The 22,400-nt window shown below is 44.6% G+C and overlaps 1 protein-coding gene across 1 annotated transcript in view; it reads left to right on the forward strand.

Moving 5' to 3' along the window:
• Nucleotides 1–22,400, forward strand: part of PRKCH (protein kinase C eta) — a 205,355-nt gene that overhangs the window by 109,546 nt on the left and 73,409 nt on the right. Inside the window, exons 5-9 of the mRNA XM_037503471.2 lie at nt 631–719; nt 2,162–2,291; nt 4,454–4,581; nt 7,624–7,767; nt 7,928–8,101. Of these exons, the coding sequence (XP_037359368.2) occupies nt 631–719; nt 2,162–2,291; nt 4,454–4,581; nt 7,624–7,767; nt 7,928–8,101 (665 nt within the window). The remainder of the gene's footprint in view (nt 1–630; nt 720–2,161; nt 2,292–4,453; nt 4,582–7,623; nt 7,768–7,927; nt 8,102–22,400) is intronic.

The following is a 22,400-nucleotide window of genomic DNA, read 5'->3' on the forward strand; positions in this document are numbered from 1 at the left end:
CAGGGACTGAGAAGGACAAGCATAGTGTGTGTGGGAAGTTGAGGTCTTGCTCCAGGAAGGGCAACTTGTCTACTTTTTTTGTGTGTGTGTGGGACCCTCGCTGGCGGCCGGGGAAAGAACCGGGTGCTGCAGAGGCTGCAGTCAGCCTCACAGCCCAGCACTCAACTGCTGCGCCACCAGGGGAGGCCCAACTTGTCTACTTTTTATTGGAACAAAGAGCTCCCGTAGAAGGAAGGTGACAGATAAGCTTGGGATAGCCAGTGGAGAGCCCGGAACCTGACTGGGGAATTTGATTTTTATTGGTTGGCAGTGAGATGCCATTGAAATATTACTTTTGGGGCTCATGATGTGAGCTGACCAGAATCCTACTGTGAGAAGATTCCTCTAGAGATGGGGCAGGAAGTATTAAAGCCAGGAAGGATGAAATAAACTCAGGACTTGATTACAAACACTTTTGAACACGAGCAAAGACCCGGGTTAGGATGCTAGTGAAGGATGAAGAATGGGGGCACTAGCACCATCATGTGTACCTCACTTCTAAATCAAGTCACGCCAGGAGGGTGGACTCTGTAGTAACTGCTGTGCTGTGAGCCTCTGATAACTGTGTGATGGCTGGATTTGATTTCCTAGTGTGCACCTGTGTCGTCCATAAACGCTGCCATCATCTAATTGTTACAGCCTGCACCTGCCAAAACAATATTAACAAAGTGGATTCAAAGGTAAGAGGATAGCAGTTTGCTGATGAAGTGCCTGGCTCTGCCTCTCACTTTCCTTCCCTCCTACCCTCTCTCCATTTATTCCTCGCCATTTTTCTCCTCCTCTCCTCTTCCAATGTCCTCACCATGCTCTTGGAAGGTGAAAGTGATATTCGAATAGAAATTTATCTCCTTTTCATATTATGCCACTTGTATTTCTGTGCTCATATAGCATGAGCTCTCCTGACATAACCCCTTTGGTGATCATCTGGGTAGAAGCTATAAGGACCAGTCCTGTTAATTTGGAGAGAGCTTTGTAAAAGTGAAAGGAGCTCTGAGATCGGCAGAAGGTAGCCTGAGTGAATGCAGAATCCAGCCTCTGCTAGCTAGCTTCCTTAGGAACAGACACAGCCCACAACCTTTTTGAGCTTCAATTTTAAAATGGGATCAATGCTTTCCTCAGTTTTTGTGAGCATTAAACAAGAGAGAGTTGATATGACAAGTAAGTTGTTCACTGTTCCTAGATAAGGTGACTGCTGACCTCCTCCAGCCGCTGGAGAAATTTGAGAGAGAGGATGTTTATCTGTACATAAATGCTGGATCCTCGCTCTTGCATTGCCTTCAGCTGGGATGGGCATACATTCTGAATTCAGATGGAGTAGTGCTGGCAATTAGCAGTGGATTTACAGATGCACTGGAACGTCTGACTCTGACCCTTAGTATTTCTTTACACAACATATGCAGGATTACAAAGCAGTACATGTAGGGGTAGCAACCCTGCCTTTTAGGAGAAAGAGGCTAGAAAGATTTCAAGAGGAGTAATAATTGCCTGCCCTTTGTCATGTGCACATCTGTCCTTGTTGCTTCACATTGTGATGTGGACCTTAGAGCAGATGCCAGGTCTAATTATTTGCTGGAAGCAACATGTGAGATTAAAGCAGGACCTTTGTACTCAGATTGTCGGGATGCAAATGCCAGGCAAAGGCTGGAAGGGCTAAATAAGAGAGCCACTTTCCTGTCACTTTGGAATGTGGCTCCTGCCCTCTGGGTGCCGCCTTCCCCACCCCCACACACAGTTTCTGCAAGACTTATGGCAATAGCAAGTGCATATAGTCTATAAAAGACCTATTTAATTCTAAAATAAAAAGATGCTGGGAAATAGACTTGGATGTGAAGGGGTTGGCAGGGAGAGAAATAAAGGATGAGATGGCAATTTTAATTTGTTTATCTCCCCAAATGATGAACAGCCTAATTGCACACCACATGTTTTTGTCCAGTCTTGCTCATTAAAAGTGTGCTGAGTCTGGTTAGTAAGGCCTGAGTAATTAATCATGGCTGGGTAAGTAAAATAATATATCCAGCTCGGGTGTGTAGTCACACTTTGCATTTGTGGGCTTCTATTATAGTTTTTACCAAAAAATGCTGTTATGGATGGTTAGCTCTTGTCCTCCTGTCCCTTTTTACAGATTGCTGAACAGAGGTTTGGAATCAATATCCCACACAAGTTCAACGTCCACAACTACAAAGTGCCCACATTCTGCGATCACTGCGGCTCCCTGCTCTGGGGGATAATGCGGCAAGGACTTCAATGCAAAAGTGAGAGGCTGGGGCACCGGGTACCCACTGCTCCATCAGAACCCCCAAGGAAATGATGAGAGCCCTCACAGTTCTATAGGTTCAGAATCTGACCTAGGACCCAGGTTTTAGATACTTTGCAAATCGAAAGCTCCATCTGTTCCAAAGATTCCTAAACATAGAAATTAAATCAGTTTCTAAATTCAGTGTGCCAGCAAGTAGCTGGCTAGCCTCTATATAGTGCTGAGCAGAGGCCACTCGTTTTGTATTTTAATAGGCATTCAAAAGAGGGAAAATGGAATGTGGATCAGAAATGGGAGATGGTAAAAGAGGTGAGGTGACTGGGAGAAGGTTGGCTTATGACTGAGACTGACAGGAGAGTGGGTCTGAGGACCCCACCAGAAAAGAGCAGGAATTGGGTAAAAGCATAGCTAACGCTATCTTAAATCTTCTCAAAGTGACTGGTAGAGACTGGTAAGGTCTTGGAGGAAGGACATTTAAGCTTTGGCTTTAGGCTTGGACATCACTAACTGTGCCCAGTGGAGCCTGAGTTTGGGATCCTTGCCTTCACTAGGGATAAGGGCTGAGCCCCTAACTGTTCCCAGCTGGACGCTGTTGGCTTTGAGTCATCTCCCATTGGGTGTTACTGTAACAATCTGGCTGTTGGGTTACACTGTCACCTGTTGAAATGCAGGTGGCATTCAGTCTGAAGCCTTAGACACATCCTGAGTGACGGGGGAGGCAGAGGTGGCCTGAGTGGAGCTGTAAAGCCGCTGTCGACTGTCTGGACTTACCAATCCTGTTTCTGTCAGCAAAGATGGACAAGTTGCTTATCTTTAAGAAGGCAAATTCTTTCCTCTCGCTAGAATGCTGTTTCATAATTTTTTCCCCATATAACCAAAACAGCAGCCAGTGTGCCCGCATGCACACACACACACACACACACACACACACTCTCACTCACTCACTCACTCACTCACTCATGCACGTGTCTGGTTCAGACACTGCATGGTCTCACCCGGGTGTGGATTCCAGCACGAAAGTCACTTTCTGCTTTAGCAGTGTTGTGGCCGAGTGCTGAGCCCTGCACCCGGGCTCCAGTGCACTGCTCTTTCCCTCGTGGCCTGAGGGTAGTGCACTTGCAATGTTTAGACTCATAATTTTTTTTATTGTCATATTTTTGAAAGTCCACTCTAGCTTGTGTGTCTTCACCTGTATTAGCCTCCCTGAGACAAGTAGTTTTCCCATGAAACTAAAGGAAGCTTAAGCCTCAGGGCCCATCCCATGCAAGATAATCTTCCGGAGCTTTCTACTTGATTGGGTGTTCTTTTGCCTAAAGAGGGCGCCCTAAATCACATGAATCTGGGCGAGCTTCCAGAGGGGAACTGGTACTACAGAGAAGATTGTTCGCTGCTTCAATTCTATCCCCCATTAAAGGGCCCTGGTCAAGGAACTCTAGCAGAACGTTCTGCTGATTAAACCCAGGGTCCTTCATCATCCCTAGTCAGCTTCCTGTGTACCAGGCGCTTAGTCTGCTTTGGTCTCATCGCCCAACTGCCATTTACTTTGACCTTTAAAATAGTTGCCTTTTTCCTCCCCCATGAAGCAGTTAGAACCACATGCTGTGAGCACAGAACCCACAGCCCCACAGGATGCTGCGTTCTGCTGTAGCTCTGCCTAACCACAACAATGCTCAGAAAGAAAGCTTGGCTTGGAGGGTTTCGTCTCAGAAGCACCATGACCATCCTGTGTGAGCAGTGATCTACGTGTGGCTTGTAGGCTGCTACCTTGGTGGAGGGCTGAGGCAGAGTGTAGCGTCAGCTGGCACGATTTCTTCTTACCTGATTGTCGCTTTGGTCACTGTGACAGATATTTTCATCTCCATATTGAGTCTTACAGTTAAATCAGCAATGACTGCTACATGTGATTTAGGTAACTGTCTCACATTGGGTCACAAGGAAAAAATATGTATTCCAAATGTGTTACTGTTCAATATGGCCTTGTGCTTCTGCAAAAAACAGATAGAATGCTGGGAGTGTTAGGGGTTTAAGTTGAATTGCATGAGCTGGCTTGCTCCCCCATTTACATCCCTCTGCCCTAATCTTTCCAGTTGTCGAGGTTCTTTTTTGCAGCACCTGTTGACTCCTTTCTGAATGTGGATTCCCTTGTCCTCTCCCCTCCAGTCTGTAAGATGAATGTACACATTCGATGTCAGGCAAATGTGGCCCCAAACTGCGGGGTCAACGCGGCGGAGCTGGCGAAGACGCTGGCAGGGATGGGCCTCCAGCCCGGGAACATTTCTCCAACCTCGGTGAGCCTTCTTGCCGCTTTCTTGTGTTAGAATGAGAACCTGTTCAGATGTGGTAAGCCCAAGTGAGTGCATTGGCAAAATCAAAGTTCCTAATCTTGGTGACAGATTTGTTGCTTTTATAGCGAGCATTTTGTTTCACAAATAAAATTCCTCACACAATTATATGACAAGAAAAAGAAAAAAAAGCATGTGAATATGCCAGGAAGCAGAAGGAGTATTTTAAAAATCAGTTTCCTGTCTGTGTGGTCTGGTGCAACCCTGAAGCCCCAGGCCTGGTCTGTGCTCCAGGCTGGGCCCTCAGTGTACTTGACCGGTAGCTGCCGGCCTACGTTTCCTTTCATGAAGGCCTGGACTCGCAGGTCCTCCACAGCCCAAGAATCTAGCAGTCCCTGCAGTTTCTGTTTATGGATTGTGAATTTATCTCTCTAGTTCAGCGACAGATGGTAGTTCCTTCCTATTAGCTCTTGGGAGTGGGTGGAGTGGATCATTCCCTGGGACTTTTTTGCTTCTCGACCTCCTGAGTGATCTCCACCTGCTGTTGTCACCTATAGCCTTGTCCACTTCCCTGCCTCCCTGGAAGGTCTGCAGAGAGTCGAGAAAGAGCATGGCCACAGCTGTGATCCCTGAGAGGTGTGGCTTGATGTCTGTATCAGGAAGGTTCTAGACTTGATGGTGCAAAATCTGGGGGTGCTTCCAAAGGGCAAGTGCACTATGGCCATGTTCTTGGTAACCCATAAAGAGTTTGCACTCACCGCCACATTTCCTCTCTATTAAAGGCTCCTGCCTGGTAGAACAGGGTTTACCATCTATCTCACATTGACCGTGTCCTTCAGGTCTCTCTTGCAGGAACACAGGCAGGATGCTGACATTGGGAGGGGGGTTCTAAGCATGTGACAGCTGTTCCTGAAGGGTTTAGGCAAGGAGTTCTGCCTGTACCAGGACTCCTAAATTTCCATGGGAATAAAAGAGACCAGGTGACACAACCTCTAGGAATAGGCATATGAACAGAATACCTTTCATGCTATGATATTTAATAGTGGGAAAATAAAACCGCCTGTTATTTGATAGTACCATGCTAAAAAAGAGACAGGGACCCTTAAGTCTACCTAAAAGCACAATGGGTTAAGTTAAAAAAAAAAATAAAAGCTGGAGAAACAATGGCTTAGAGTTTTCTAGCCAGTACCAGCCCTACCAAGGGAAGTATGTAAGTGGAGGAAGTGAAATTCATGCTGATAAAAATGTTCTTTGAAATATTTATGATCAGAGGTCTGGAGGAGAAACTATTAACACACTTGGACTGTAAAGGCGGTCCCAGTTTTATCTTGCTATCACTGTTTTATGGGATTGAGTAAGTAAAATCCTTGTAGTTTCAGGCTATTGCACAGCTGTTGAATGCAAATGTTGCCCCAGAAAAGTTTCTTTTTTTCGATTTTAGCTAAATAGGCCAAAGCTCCAGGAAGTTAGACCTTTGATCTGCTGCCTGGTGGTGACTTGTGTTAGAAGTGCCCCAGGGGGATCTTCTGCAGGTCACCTTGCCTTTAGGCAATGTCCCTTGTGATTGGGACTCATGCCAGTGGGATTGGGGAAGGTTTACCCACCCAAGAGGCTGCGCTGACACCTGGCTCAGCAGGGCGAAACTGGAGCTGTCGCTGGGCCGATGGGTTCAACTTTACAGAAGACAAGTGGATGGTGTTTCAAAAGTCTTCAAAATCAGCATGTTGACCCAAATAAGACCATTTCCAGAAAGTTATCTAAAGAGCATACAGCCATGTTTTACTTAGCCACATGTTCAACCACAGACCACACATACTACAGCGGCCCCAAGGTCTACACCATGCAGTCAGGTGTGAGGGGGCAACACATTGACATGCATGCTGGCACTGCGTGATGTCACTGAGAAATCATGGCGCCACAGATTTCTCAGAATATCTGCCATCATTAAGTGCCATCTGACTATTAATGATGGTAACCTTGGCATTGACAATTGCTCAGCTTCCGCTTACTGAGCACAGACGCTGAGTGAAGTGCCTTATGTGCTTTTATTTGCTCATTTCTCATTTCCCATGTGGCAGGTGCTCAAGCCTTCACTTTCTTGTAGGAGACACTGAGGCGCAGAGAGGTTGGCTAGGTGACTTGCCCACATCAGAGGGTGAGGTTGCAGAAGGCTGCAGAGCTATGGCTTGGGTTGCATCAGAACCTAAATGCCTGTTAACCCTGCTTTGAAGATTTGCATGCAAGTGTATTCACTGTGGTGGTGTTTATACAAGTGAAAAATGGGAGACAATCTGTGTCATTGCAGGGAAATTATCAATAATGATATTTCCATAAAATGAACATTGGCAGCTGTTAAAACTCATGTTGTCAAAGGACATGTAAAGGTATAGAAAATACACATGACAAGATGCTAAATAAAATTGTGTGTGTGATGAAGCAATTAATTCTATTTTAAAAGTGAACCAGGTAAGCTGTGTGTGTATATGTCCCATTGTTTGTATTTCAGTAGGATGGTGAGCTTATAGGTATTTTAAATTTTATTCTTCATAATTTGGCTCATTGTCCCAGTTTTTACATTAATTTTATATCTCTTTTATAATTTAAAATGTAGTATGATGTTGCTTCATCCCTGTCCTAATATATTATGTAAGAAGTGGTAGTTGATCCTCTGGGCAAATGTGAAAACTGCTCTTTTAGAAACTGACAGCAGGTGGCGCTCATGAAATCCAACCTCTGTAGAAAGCCACCAGCGAGAAGCCCAGATGCCAGGTAAAGGCATGTGTGTTCTATGCACTTCCACCTAAGCTCAAACCGAAAATCTGTGGCTTAGATATATTTTTTAAATAAATATTCGCGCCGAATACAATAAGCACAGGTCAGGAGTTGGTGTCAAGGTAGTTTTGAATGGCAGAGTCTGTACACACGTCAGACTGAATTGACCTTTCCCCACACCAACACAAGGATCGAGGTTGCAATGAGGTCTTCTCCATCAGCACATGAATCTTGCCCACCTACCATCCTGAATTGACCTTTGCCTACTCTTTGCAGAAGCTCTTTTCCAGATCGACTCTAAGACGACAGGGGAAGGAGGGCACCAAAGAAGGAAATGGTGTTGAGGTGAATTCTTCCAACCGACCTGGGATTGACAACTTTGAGTTCATCCGAGTACTGGGGAAGGGGAGCTTTGGGAAGGTGAGTCTTGGCTTTAGATGCATGGATTAACATAAGCATGTTACCGGTGCTGTGTATGTCTACACGCTCACAAGCCGGGTGGCGTTCCCTTTCTGCCCTGTGTGCACCCTCACCCTGATTCCACAGAGATCTCACCCCATGCCCTTCTGTGGTGCCACAGGTGATGCTTGCCAGAATAAAGGAAACGGGAGAGCTCTATGCTGTGAAGGTGCTGAAGAAGGACGTGATCCTGCAGGACGACGACGTGGAGTGCACTATGACAGAAAAGCGGATCCTATCCTTGGCCCGGAACCACCCCTTTCTTACGCAGCTCTTCTGCTGCTTCCAGACCCCTGTAAGTAGGACTCACCATCACCAGTCAGTGGCATCCATTCTTTAAGAGTTGAGACCATGAGATGTTGGAGATTTCATAAAGCAGAGCCTCAGACGCACTGGGGGGTATGCTCCTGGTGCAGGAGCAGAGGAAGGCGCAGGCTGACTTCTTGTGACCTCTGGGAGACAGTCATGACCACAAAACAGCCACTCCCTCTCATGCTATCCTGGAGAAGGATCTCTCTAAGGTTGTATGTCCCAGGGTTGGAAAGGTTTTCATACCCAAGGGTTCTCTAGTGGAGTGAAGGTTAAAAAGTTTAGGACTAGAGTGAAAGTCAAGGTCTGCATATCCTGGTGGATTTGGCCTTGGCGCGTTTTCTAAAGGCTGAAATGGTTCTCACCTGGGCACAAGAGTTTAGAGCAGGAGAGGCCCCAGGAGAGGGCACCTTGGTTTGTAACACCCCAAGGCCTTGCTCCTGGCCTCAATCATGGACCCTTGGCTTGATCTTGGGAACTCAAGTCTGTCTACCCTATGATGGTGAACAATTAGGAATGCTTTGGGCTGCAATACCTACCCAAGAGTGGTTTAGACAATAAGGGATGGAATTAGTTGATGAGTACAAATTTTTCTCAAACTGTCTGATGGTAGCAATGTCATAGTTGGATTAGCTGCTCAGGGCATTTCTTCCCTTTGCAGTTCTTAAGATATCTACCACCTCCCTGAGCATCACCCCTTAGATGACAGCATTCTAAGTGGGAAGCACAGGGATAGAGGTCCAAGGGATTTGTAGGCTTTTTATCAGGGAGAGAAATCTTCCCTAGTCTTGAGTCATTTGTTCCTCTTTGCTGCAAGAGTTAGGAGAGCAAATGTCTAGACATGATCAGCCGGTTTGCTGGCATTGGCAGTCACCAAGCTTGACTCATCTCCTGGACTGGCCTCAGAGCTGGACTTTTGTTGTCAGTGAAGAGAGAAGATGACTCCCGAAAAGGCATGAGGGGGTCAGCCACAGATAATTCAGAATCTCCTTGATGGCAAAGTCATTTGGGGGAGTGACTTCAGGACAAGGTCCTTGTCTGCATTGCTGTGGGGTCAGCTGAGGGAGGGGTAGAAGCATGTTGGTGTCCCAAGGGTCCAGGGATATTGCCCTGTATCTCTGGGAAATAACAGCTCAGCTGAAACTAGGACGTCCAGTGACAAGTAGTTAAAAGAGAGAATGTGGGTGAGTCTGTCATATAGGGCTGAGCACAGGTATTGGTCCCACAGGGAGACAGGGCTGTGAGCAGGCCTCAGCAGGGGCCCAATGGACCCAGGAGCTCATGCGGCCCTGCCACCTTGCCCTAATCCTCTGCGTCCAATGCAGGGGTCCTATTTTTTTAAATTATGTTTATTAAGATGACATTGATTTACAATACTGTGTATATTTTAGGTTCATACCTTTACAAATACATGTTACCATACCCACCACCAAAGCACCAGTAGTCCACCAACACAGTCCACTGGGCCCCTCTCCTCTTTGCACTCACCCTCTCCTGGTAGCCTCAGTTCTGCTTTGCTCTTAATATTCCACATGTAAATGAAAGCATCTGGTATTTGTCTTTCTCCTTATGGCTTATTTCGCTTAGCATAATCCCTTCCAGTTCCATCCATGTCATCACAAATGGCAAGAGCTCATCTTTTTTATACAGCTGCATAGTACTCCATCTCATACACATATATAATATATATTATATATATATATTCCACATTTTCTTAATCCATGCATCTGTCGTTGGACACTTAGGTTGGGCCCATAGCTTAGCTACTTATTGTAAGCAGTGCTACAGTGAACACAGGAGTGCATAGGTCCCTTGGAATTAGTGTTTATGTATTCTCTGGGTAGATATCCGTGGTTCTGTTGGAGCTTCAGTTTTGCTCATCTTCCTCTGCTACCTGTAGTACCCCTGAAAAACTCTCTTCTGTGCTCTGTGCTTTGCTGATATCACCCCCACCCAGCTGTCTTCTCAGAGAGGAGGGGGATGAGTGTGCAGCCAAGAAACCCTGTGAAGATGCCGTGACTGGCAATGTGACTGGTCACCCACCGTAGTGTCGAGCTCAAGCTCCAGCTAGACCATGAATCAAGTGGCAGAACAGAGCTATGCTCAGCTCGTCTGTCCAGGGTCTGAGCCAGAGAGCAGCTGTGACACCAGGGTAGATGGCCTTATAGCTGATGGCCTCTGAGTCAGACCCTCAGCGGGCAGTTCGTGAACTTAAGTCTGGCCATGCAGCTGTTGTTTCAAGTTGGTATAATGAACAAATAAAGTGTGTCAGACCCAACTCCAGGGGACTTTCACCAACAAAAGGAAATTCCCTCAATTCTGTGGACACAGTCATGTTTCTCAGCAATCAGATCTTATTATGGTCAAGTAGAACAAGAAATTAACCTGGAACAGATTGGGAGCCCCATGAAGATATCCTATGCAGTGCAGTTTTCCAGGAAAATGTATAAACTATACAGCCTACCCAAATATTAGTGGGCACGTGAGAAAGATTTCCTCTGTTATGGAAATGAAACCTTTGTTAGCACTGGCAGTCCATTTTCTCTAGTGACACTTTCACGTGTGGCCACCAGGTGGCAGTCCTTACTGCAAGATGATTTTTATTTACCAGAGAGGAACAGGCTTTGGGGTTTGAAATTGGCGTGTTGCAGCAGATGTCTCCAGAGCAAAGGACAAAAGGGCTTATTCCTTGCCCTAAATCTAGATGAAAAAAGTGGTGGGAACCAACTTGAAAGAGTCAAGTGGGTTTTTCTTGTGCTGAGATAAGAAACACAATTTACATTTTCCTGACCTTATGTCTTCTCTTGGGTTTGGACGATATTAAGCCCTATAGCATGTGTGACATTCGCTTTTGGTGCATCTGTCCATCTGTCAGAAGTCCTCAATGAGTACCCCTGTTTACTCTTGTAAAACTAGCTGTAAAGGACAGAAAATATTAGTTCCTGTGAAAATATTGCTTTTTAGCTACTCGGTTTGGCAGGTCATGGCCTCTGAAATGAGTTACTAATCAGCAGCATGTGATGCTGAACCGTGACAGTGTCCCGTGAAGAATTCAGAAGTAAGCCGAGGGGAGGTGTTAGAGTCACTCCCCAGCATCAGTTCTGCATTCCAATAGCCCTCCTCTCTCATCTGGCCCCTCTGAATGAGTGTTTCTGAAGCCCAAAGGGAGTAAGTTGCCTTAGAGTAAGTCTGAGCTCCGGTCAGGCTGAGTCTCAGACCACACTTAGGTGGTTCATCCTCTTCTGCCTGAGCCACTCCTGTCTGCCTTGGCTCCACTCTAAGCTGCTGATAGGAAGTGGCTCTGCCCTTGTAAACAGACCTGAGTTCTCTTCCAACTTTGCTTTCCTCGCTTGGAATGGTGTGAGCCTACCTTGAGTGTCCTGTCCTGGGAGCCCTCAAGTTCTCAGTGTTCGGTGAAAGCAGCATTGCTGTGAGGAGAAGGAGGGCAAGCAGAAGTGCTTTGCAGGACAAGTAGCACTCTGGGAAGTGAGTGGATTCACTGTGACTACACCTCTGTCCTCATACCTCGCCTCCCTTCTGCATCTCATGTGAGATACCATGGCCTGCAAATCCAAATAGCGAAACAGTAAAAATTGACCTGCTATACATTTTGCCCAGTAACTAACATTTCTGTTCTTTAGAGTTAGTTTCCCAAAACCAAATAGGGATAGTCACCAAGGATTTCTGATAAGTGGAGAGGTGTACAAACAGAAAGAAAAATGTCCTGGGGTTCCCAGTGGCCAGTGTACACCCCACCTGGAGGGTGAACACCCCAAAAGTAGAAAATTTGAGCTTCTTTTGTTCTTGATACAAAGAAAAAAAATAAAAAAACCTCCAATACCAAATGATTTATCAAATATGCATAAGATTGTGCCTAAATTATTACCCCCAAATTTTCATAATAATACATATTACTTGCAAGTGGGCATCCTCATACATTTCTGCTTGCATTATACATCCTTTGTACATCCATTGTGAATTATTTGATGATCTGTATCAAGTCCCATAAGAAGTTTATATTCTTGGCATCTTTGTTTTTCTTTCTTATAATCTAACTTAAGAAAACAACATGAAGAATAAAATAAACGTTACACACAATGGTGATTAATTTTCAGTGCATTGTTTATAAATAGGAACATTTTGGAAACAAATTCAGCAATAGGTGTTTACTTATATAATTCACTGTTTGGTGAAGATTTCCAGCCACTGAAGAGATAACTGGATATCAGGCAGTTAACTGGTGAGTTGTCAGGCGCTATCATAAGCACTTTAGGTGTATTACTTATTGGAGGAAATTATTACAACAACCCTTTAAGACAGGTACAGTTCTAATCATCATTTTGCTGAGAGATAAAGTGAAGGATGGAGGAGTGAAGTCATTTGTCCAAAATCCAGTACAGTGAACGGTAGGACTGGGAGGTTAGAGCCCAAGAAATAATACAGGGTTTTGATTAGTGGCCTATATCCACATCAGGTTCTGCCCCGGACAGTGAATTGGCAAATCCAGCCCCTCCTCCAAAAAAAAGACTGGAAGGAATTTATGCCAATCAATTCTCAGGGACAGTATTAAGGTAGTGGCATTGTGGATGATTTTTTTCTTATTTTGTATACTTACCACTTTTGGTGCAATGACTATATTCCTGTATCGGTGGGGCAGGAGGAGCCATTAAGTGACCAGGGAGTCCCTGGGCAGTGCTTGCCTTCCCCCCTCTTTCAGGTTAAATTTCCTTCACCCTCCTTTCATCTTAATCAGTGAGCACTGTGTAAGCAGCTGAGCCTGCTGGCCTGGAATCCGGATCTGCTTGTCCCTCACCCCTCTAGGAGGGCTCTCTGCTTTGGCTTCCCTCCTGGAGCCCCCAGCTGAGTACCCAAGACCCAGAGGAACAAAGCCCATTGCGGAGGGGAGTCGCAAAGCAAATACAGGTCAGATGCTTTAGTCTTTGTTCCGAGACCCAGTTTCCTAAAGCGAAGGTTTCTGCTTGGAAAATAAGACAAAGACATACTGTGCCCGGCGCCCAAGAGCTGCCTCTCGCCAGCAGGACTAGGTCTGGCCAGAGAGCCCAGCCACAGCACAGCCTCATTCTTGGGGCATGCTGAAGTTTGCCTTTGCCATCTGCTGCTGTGTTCAGGTGGGCTGCAGCATGCAGGCTTTCCCTTGGCCGGGGCAGGGGCCCAGTCCTCTGCCTCTTGGTTCTTTCCTCAGGAGCCTGGGCCACCGATGGAGTGTCCCCAGGGCATCAGCCTGCCTGAGTGTCCCACAGAGCTGCCTATAAGAAGCCGTTCCTCGAATGTTGGTCAGAAAAGCAGAAATCTTACCTCTGAAGTTAGGGTGTCTAGGAATCTTAATGCCTAAATGCCATCAGTTTGCACAGTTGGTACTAGATGCTTAAATCAGACTTACATGTGTTACAGAAATCATCTGGCAACTGAGTGCCAGGGAACACTCTTTTCTCTGTATTGTTTTCCGCATTGTTGTATTAAACAGGAGCAAAGGAGTGTGTGAGACAGGCATGCAGACGAGATAGGCAGCCAGATAATCACCTGCCCTGGGAATGAACCTTTCAGCCTTTCATCAGTAGGTGATCACACTGCGACCTTCAGTGCTAGAGCCCTGAGTTCTCACACTGGCTTAACTCATAGCCCCTCAACCCTCCCATCTTTTAGAGGGGTTCCCTGCTTTTGATTTCTTTGAGGTAGTCCTTCCAGCTAAATCTGTATCCTTCTGTCACAAACCTGTGGGCAGAATTACCTCCAGAGAGTGACCCTCGGATAATCTTAGTGTGCCTGCAGTCTGGCCCTACCAAGAAGCCCTCCAGCCCCACTGTCTTTCTGGAGTGTTCAGTGAGCATGTGGCTGCAGCACCCATACCCCTGGGTGGGAGAAGGCCACTTGGCCTCTGGAGCACCATCACCCATGTACTCTGAGCTGCAGTGACCTCAGACAAGGGGTCCTGTGGTGTGGGTTAGGTGAGAAGCGGGGAGGGGGATGTGCAGCCAAAAAAACTGGAAGACTTCTTTCCATAGGAGGGGTGGATGAGGGTTCTGCGGAGGACTCTGTTAATACCTTAAGATTTTGGGTCCATTCTTGGACCCTAACTGGTGCCGGCTTTGCAGAAGGGAAGGTGCTTTCAGAATGAAACAGCAGCTACTGACTGTTGATTGAGACCTGGCCTGTGTCCTAGGTGCTTGTATCCATTACTGGTGTCTAGACAACTATATGCTGTGGTCTTCACTATAAATAGCTGTTGAATTCAATATCTCATATAAAAAACACAAAACAGTCCAGGGAAATGTGGGTACTATGTTCTTCCTTCTTAAGGTCTGGAAATGGAGGCCCAGAGAGGTTAAAGAATTTGCCAGATCACACAACAAGCAAGAGTCAGACCATGGATTCTTTTTTTTTTTTTTTTTTTGAGAGTCTCTGTTTTTATTTTTTTATTTTTTTATTTTTTTTTAATAAATTTTATTGTTATATTCCCCATACAATTGCAGCCCCCCCATTCTGACCCCAATCCCTCCCCTCCCACCCCCGCCCCCCTAAAAGTGTCTCTGGTTCATAGTTTTTTGTTGATTTTGATTTTCACTTTCTTATAGTTATTCATTTTCCTGGTCCCTTATTTAAGTTTTCTAGATTCCTGCTATGAGTGAGACCATCCGGTATTTTTCTTTTTCTTTTTGGCTTATTTCGCTGAGCATGATCCCTTCCAGCGCCATCCATGTTGCTGCAAATTGCATGTGTTTATCTTTTTTGAATGCTGAGTAATATTCCATGGTATATATGTACCACATCTTCTTGATCCAGTCATCTACTTTTGGGCATTTGGGTTGTTTCCAAAGCTTAGCTATTGTAAACAGTGCTGCTATAAACATAGGGGTGCAGGTGTTCTTTGGAATTGATGTTTCTGTGTCCTTTGGGTAAATACCTAGGAGTGGAATTGCTGGATCATATGGAAGCTCTATGTTTAGTAGGTCCAGAAATCTCCATACAGCTTTCCACAGTGGTTGGACCAGTTTGCACTCCCACCAACAGTGCAGAAGAGTTCCTTTTTCTCCACACCCTCGCCAACATTTGTTGTTGCTAGTTTTTTTAATATGTGCCATTCTCACTGGTGTAAGATGGTATCTCATGGTAGTTTTGATTTGCATTTCCCTGATGACAAGTGATGTTGAACATTTTTTCATATGCCTGTTGGCCATTTGAATTTCCTCTTCAGAGAAGTTTCTTTTTAGCTCTTCTGCCCATTTTTTGACTGGATTATTTTCTTTGTTGTTGTTGAGTCTCATCAGCTCTTTGCAGATTTTTGTGATCAGTCCTTTATCATTAGTGTTGGGTGCAAAAATGTTCTCCCAGTTGGTGGGGTTTCTCTTTGTTTTTGTTATTGTCTCTTTTGCTGTGCAAAAGCTCTTTAATTTGATGTAGTCCCAGCTGTTTATCTTTGCCTTCACTATCACTGCTTTGGGTGATGTGTCTGTAAAGATGTCTTTGATGTGCAAATCACGTAGTGTTTCTCCTATATTTCCTTCTATATATTTTATGGTTTCAGGTCTTATGTCTAGTTCTTTAATCCATTTTGAGTTGATTTTTGTGTATGGTGTGAGGTGGTGGTCAAGCTTCATTCTTTTGCATGTAGCGACCCAGTTTTCCCAGCACCATTTATTGAACAAACTTTCTTTGCTCCAATGCATATTCTTTGCTCCTTTGTCAAAGATTAGTTGACCATAAATCTGTGGGTTTATTTCTGGATTTTCTATTCGATTCCATTGGTCTGTATGTCTGTTCTTGTTCCAATACCATGCAGTTTTGATGATTATGGCTTTGTAGTATAGTTTGAAGTCTGGGAGTCTGATGCCTCCATTCCCTTCTTTTTTTTTCAGGAGAGCTTTGGCTATTCGGGGTTTTTGGTGATTCCATATGAATTTCATCAATAATTGTTCTATTTCTTTGAAGAATGACATTGAAATTTTGATTGGAATAGCATTGAATCTGTATATTGCTTTTGGTAGGATGGCCATTTTAATAATGTTTATTCTTCCAATCCATGAGCAGGGGATGTCTCTCCATTTCTTTGTGTCTTCTTCTATTTCTTTTAACAGTGTTTTATAGTTTTCTTTGTATAGGTCCTTTACCTCTTTTGTTAGATTTATTCCCAAATATTTGATTTTTTTTGTTTCAATAACAAAAGGGATGGTCTTTTTGATTTCTTCTTCTTCAGATTTATTGTTTGTGTATAGGAAGGCTACTGACTTTTGCGTGTTGATTTTGTATCCTGCCACTTTACTGAACTGATTGATGAGTTGAATTAGCTTTTCTGTGGAGTTTTTGGGGTTCTCTATGTATAATATCATATCATCTGCAAATAGTGATAGTTTGACTTCTTCTTTTCCTATTTGGATTCCTTGGATGTCTTTCTCTTGTCTTATTGCCCTGGCTAGGACTTCCAGTATTATATTGAAAAGCAATGGTGAGAGTGGACATCCTTGTCTTGTTCCAGATCTTAATGGAATTGCTTTCAGCTTTTCACCATTGAGAATGATACTGGCTGTTGGCTTGTCATAGATGGCCTTTATGATGTTGAGGTATGTTCCTTGTATCCCCAGAATTTCAAGGGCTTTTATCATGAATGGGTGTTGCACTTTGTCGAAAGCTTTCTCAGCATCTATTGATATTATCATATGGTTTTTATATTTCTTTTTGTTGATGTGTTGGATAACGTTGATTGATTTTCGGATGTTAAACCATCCTTGTGCCCCTGGAATGAATCCAACTTGGTCGTGGTGAATTATCTTATGGATACATTGTTGGATTCTGATAGCTAAAATTTTATTGAGGATTTTTGCATCAGTGTTCATTAGGGAGATTGGCCTGTAGTTTTCCTTTTTTGTGTTGTCCTTGTTCGGTTTTGGTATTAGTGTAATGTTGGCTTCATAAAACGTGTTTGGTATTGTCCCTTCCTTCTCAATTTTTTGGAAGAGTTTGTGAAGGATAGGCACTAATTCGTCTCTGAATGTTTGGTAGAATTCATTTGTAAATCCATCAAGACCATGGATTCTTAACCAAGACATGGAGCTTAATAATCCCTCCCATTTCCGTTATACCACAAATGGAAATGTTTTCCCTCTGGCATGAGGACAGCTTGAATAGTGCCATTAGGAACTGAAGGAACTGTTTTCACAATGGACAGTTTCGCAGCCTTTGATGAGATGCCTGAGGATGTGTCTTCTCTATCTGGAGCTTTTCCTGACCTGTGACCCCACCAAGACGATTTGGTCAGCTTGTGGGTCATTGGTTGTAGTTTGCCTGTGGCTTAGACCAAAATAGTAAGGGAGCCAGAACATGGTGTTTCCCAGTTGGGCATGTTCCCAGCTTATTATTCATGCTCCATTTGGGGGCAAAATGCACTGGAATGATCTTCAGTCTCTGGATTTCTGAGGAAATTATTTGGGGCTTTGCTTCTTGGGCTCCCAAGCTTTCTGACTTAATGTGACTAAATAGGGGAATGAAAATGAATGGAAAAAGAGAACTGAGGGTCAAGCTGTTTCTTTGGCTCTCTGCATTTGGGTAGGACTGCCAGGAGCTCGGTGTGACAAGAGGTTGAAAAGAGTAGGCGTGCTTTTCAGTTCGAGGTTGTTCAGTTGTAGCTGGCCCTGTTGTAGCTGCCGTCAGCATTGATGACCTAGAGGTCTCGCCTGCCAGCTCTTAGCTGGGTAAGGTAGCTCACGGATTGTGTGTGATGTCTTTAGATGTACCCAACACTGCCTGGGTCACACTTGACCCTGCACTGCCCAATGACTCATGAAGTTTTAGATGGTGAGTGTATGGTTATGGTTTCCCCTACTGTGACGTGTGATGGGGAATCTGCCAAATTATAGATCCTCGGCCTCCCCAGGGCCCTGGAAGGAGGCCCTGAACTTGAAGTGGCAGGGATGGGAATGCGATGGACTTTCCGCCACATCATTTAGATGAAAAGTCCATCAGCTCAGCACCACACTGATGGAGCGCTGTGCAAAGGAAAGGTCTTTTATCATTCATTATATTTTGAATTAAGTGTGTTTTTTTGAGGTGATGTTTACAACCCATATGTTTTAGGAGTACAGGTTCACACTTCTTCAGATGCATGCTACACACCACACCCACCACCAGCGCACCCATAATCCATTAGAACCCCCACTTTGGTCCTACCCCCTTAGTTCTGAAGTCATATTTCCAGGGTATCTTTTGGTTGGCTTTTGTCTGTTCCTTTGCTTTGTGTCTTTACATTCCATGCATGCATGAGGTCATCTTTTCTCCTTCTGGCTTATTTCACTTAATGTAGAATCAGCTTGTGACCTCCAGGATGAACTGGTCATATAGAACCGGTTCAGAACCACCTCTGGGAGGGGAGCCTGAGGAGGCTTGTCTAGAAGTTACATTTACATATGAAGTGCACCTGGCAGGGTGAATTTGGGACTTAGTAGGGGTTACTGAGGGAGGGGTGGCTTACACTTTCCTTACTGCCTCTGCTTGTTGGTACGTTCTTACTTCGTGGGGTTTGGGGACCGAAAGCAGGAAAGTGTCATGGGCACAGAGGCCATCCTGCTTGCTTGCCTCACTCGGCGGTGCCATTTGCATGGTCTTCGCATCCCACAAGGTGGTTTGGTCTCTTCACTGACAGCCCCTGGACAAGGCTGCAGGGATACGGTGCCTCCCCATATCAGCCATCAAGACTGACTAACCTCCTGCAGGCACCTCTTCCTGCCTTCTGTTAGTACCTTGGCTCTATCTCAGCCGCAGACCCACTGGGCTCCGCTGGAGAGCTTTGGCTTGCTCTGTCTTCTCTTCAGGGCCACCCAGAGAGTTCCTGTTTCCTTTCTCTGCAAAGCATCCAATTTTCAGTGTATTTGTACAGCAAAAGGTCCCACTGTATTTTGAGCTGACTCCTACCCACACTTTTAGGATGGTCTGTTAATGATTTATCACTTAGGTGTTAGCAAGGGAGTCTTGGAACTCTTCCCAGAGCCTTTAATTCCATTCTTATGGTGTATGATTATTTTAAATATTAAAATGTTATAATATATGATTCTCAATGAAAACAAAAGTGGAAAGACCTTGCAGCAAAACTCCTTCCTCCCGCATTACATGTTACTCCCTTTCTATGCTGTGGACCGTGGAAGCACTTTTGTTGGGTCCTTGTTCTTCCTGTCCGCTTACCTGCTCCATGGCAGGGAGTGCTGGGCGGTGGCCTCCTGCTGTCCTCAGACAGGCCATGAAATGAGGACGGGTCCATATCCTTACCCAGACCTGCTACGCTACTACCCCTGCCGAAAGGCAGTTCAGGATGAGAGAGACACAAGGAACAAAGTGAAGAACAAATGTGGTGGTGTTGATGTAGGTGCTGGTTCAGTTTCTCTTCTGGAAGCCTGTAGACTATGGGTCTGCCCTTTACCTCAATCTTTTCCTACTTACTGCAGGAGGAAGAAACTTTGTGCCCAGCACTTTGAACCTCACCAACATGTTGAATAGTTGTCATAACCAAGTGGTTGATTATTTTCAACCTTCCCAGTAAAAAAAAAAAAAAAATTTGCATAGTGCAGTGTCATTTACCCACCACTAACATTCATGCCAGAATAACCCTTTGTGCTGTGCTGTGCGGCATCCTGACCTCTGCTCACTGGCACATGCCAGTAGCACTTCTTAGATGTAACAACCAAAAAATGTCTCCAGACAATGCCAGATGTCCCACAGTGGGGGCATTTCCCCAGTTGAATACGCTGCGTTCCGTGAATGTCAGGCGGTCTGTCCCAGATGTGAGAAGTCAAGTGGGTTAGAACTTTACTTTTTACAAGGGCAAAAGTGTGTCAAATCTCTACAAAATTATAACCTTCTTTTTTTCCCTGAGGTTGAAGAAAAAATGCATAATTCCTAATTGGGGCCACTCCAGTGGCTGTGCTGTGGCCTTGGCAGGGGCTGGTTCCTGGGCTGGGAGGAGACAGCAGAAGTACAGGGTCTGCTGAATATGGGTGAGGCTTATAGGTTGCCAGCAGAAACAGGGAAGCCTCTGGGATTAGGCAGAATTATCAGTGCCTGGGGGTGTCTAGGGAGCAGAAGGTTAGTTCTTTGTGCATATTCTTATAATGTATTATGCTAAAAAGAAAGCAATTGAAATCATGTAGCTTCTCTTATTTTGGCATTTAATGAGTATACTTCCATGTTTCCTGCAATGCCAGCCAGTGTCATTTTATGAAAATCATCGTAATCCCCTTCAATTTACAGGGATTCCTATCTGTGAGTCAGATTCCCATCCTGCTTGTGGTGCATATGTTTCAGTTTTATAAACAGAGATAATCAAAACCTGAAGAAGATTTCTCAACCAGCATAGAAAAAATTCTCAAACAGCAATGCTAGTATGCTTTGGGGGAAAACAGATTTCTATTTTCTTTCTTTTATCTTCTATATAAGTAAATGTCATTTTTAACTTACATGTCCTCTTCAAAATTAAGTGATTTCTTACTTCAGTACTGAAAGTTGACCCTAGCCAATAGAAATATATTTTCTACATTTAATGGTAATATTATATCTATCTTGCCTTCTTCATTCAATTCAGTAACTGTTTACTGACCACACATGTTGTGCTGGGAACTGAAGACTGAAAGGACAGAGGTAAACCTCCCTGATTGTGCACAGTCCGCACCACCCTAAGCGCAGGTGCCTAGGACCCTGTGGCAGAGAGAAGGCCATCAGCACCTGGTCCTGGAGAGGGGAGGGGCATCTAGGAGGGAAGCTGTCTGTGTTGTGTTTGAGAGTGAAGAACCTTGCAGACATGAGGGACAGGCCTCCTGGAGAGAGGTGAAAGCAGTGCAAAGGCACAAAGGATTGAAATGTGTGACATGCCCAGGAAACCCCAAATAACTTTATGTAGCAGAATTTCTTTTTTTTTTTAACGTAAGAGCAGCAGTTGAGGAGGTGCTCTCTGGTGGATGCCCACAGGGGAGGAGACGGAGGTAACATTGGTTATTTCACTGTATGTTTTAGGGGAATAAGTTCACACCCCTTCAGATGTATATTACCTACCACAGTCACCACCAAAGCACCCATAGTCCTTCACCATAGACCATTGGGCCCCCTCTCCCCTTGCTCCCTCAACCCCAGCCTCCCTCTCTGGTAGGTCTCAATTCTGCAGTCATAGTTTTAGGGTTTGTTTTGGTTTGCTTTTGTCTATTCCTTTGTTTTTTCCCCCCTCTGTATTCTACATATAAATAACAACATCTGGTGTTTGTCTTTCTCCTTTTGACTTAGTTCACTTAGCAGAATCCCCTATAGTTCCAGTCATGTCACAAATGGCAAGAGTTTATTTATCTTTTTTAATAGCTAGGTAGTATTTCATTGTGTATAAATACCACATATTCCTGAGCCACTCATCTGTTTGGATGGTAGATTGTTTCCATGGTTTGACCATTAGAAGTCATGCTGCAGTGAACGTGGGATGCGTATTGCCCTTCAAATTGGTGTTTTTGTGTTCTTTGAGTAGATATCAAGGAGTAGAATTGCTGACTCATATGGTACATCTATTTTTTATTATTTTGAGAATCCTCCACACTGCTTTCCATAGTGGCTAGACCAGTCTACGGTCCCACCAGCTGTATAAAAGGGTTTCTTTTATTCCATCCCCTTGCCAGCAACTTGTTTTTGATCGTTTTGGTATGGGCAGTTAGTTGTCTTTTCATTTTAATGACAGTTCCCTTTGCTCTGCAGAAGATGTTTAGTTTGATGTAGTCCCATTTGTTTATTTTTGGTTTTGCTTTCCTTACTGTTAGAGTCAAGGCCCCAAATCATCACTGATGCCACTGTCATGTAGTGTTTTGTCTGTGTTTTCTTCTGTGTATTTTATGGTTTCCAGTCTTACATCGAAGTTCTTTAATCCATTTTGAATAAATTTTTGTGATTGTTCTGAGAGAGTAGTCTAGTTACATTTTTTCTGGATGTGGCTGACCAGTTTGCCCAACACCATTTATTGAAAAGACTTTCCTTTCACCATTGTATGCTTTTGGCTCCTTTGTCATAGATTAACTGTCCATTTAAGTGTGGATTTATTTCTGGACTCTTGACACAGCAGAAACTTGGGGAGTGAAGAAGAGGCAGTCATACTGGTTCTGACATGCTTTGCAAAGGTGCTTTGAGTCTGTCATGGAGGTAAAAGAACTTGCAAAGGATTTAAGTCAGGAAACAACATTAAGAGCAGCAATTGAGGAGGTGCTCTCTGGTGGATGCCTGCAGGGGAGGAGACTAAGTGTGCTGGACAGGTGAGGCAG

Source organism: Talpa occidentalis, unplaced genomic scaffold, assembly GCF_014898055.3.
Source record: "Talpa occidentalis isolate TD23 unplaced genomic scaffold, MPIMG_talOcc4v2.1 talOcc4.11, whole genome shotgun sequence".
NCBI lineage: Eukaryota > Metazoa > Chordata > Mammalia > Eulipotyphla > Talpidae > Talpa > Talpa occidentalis.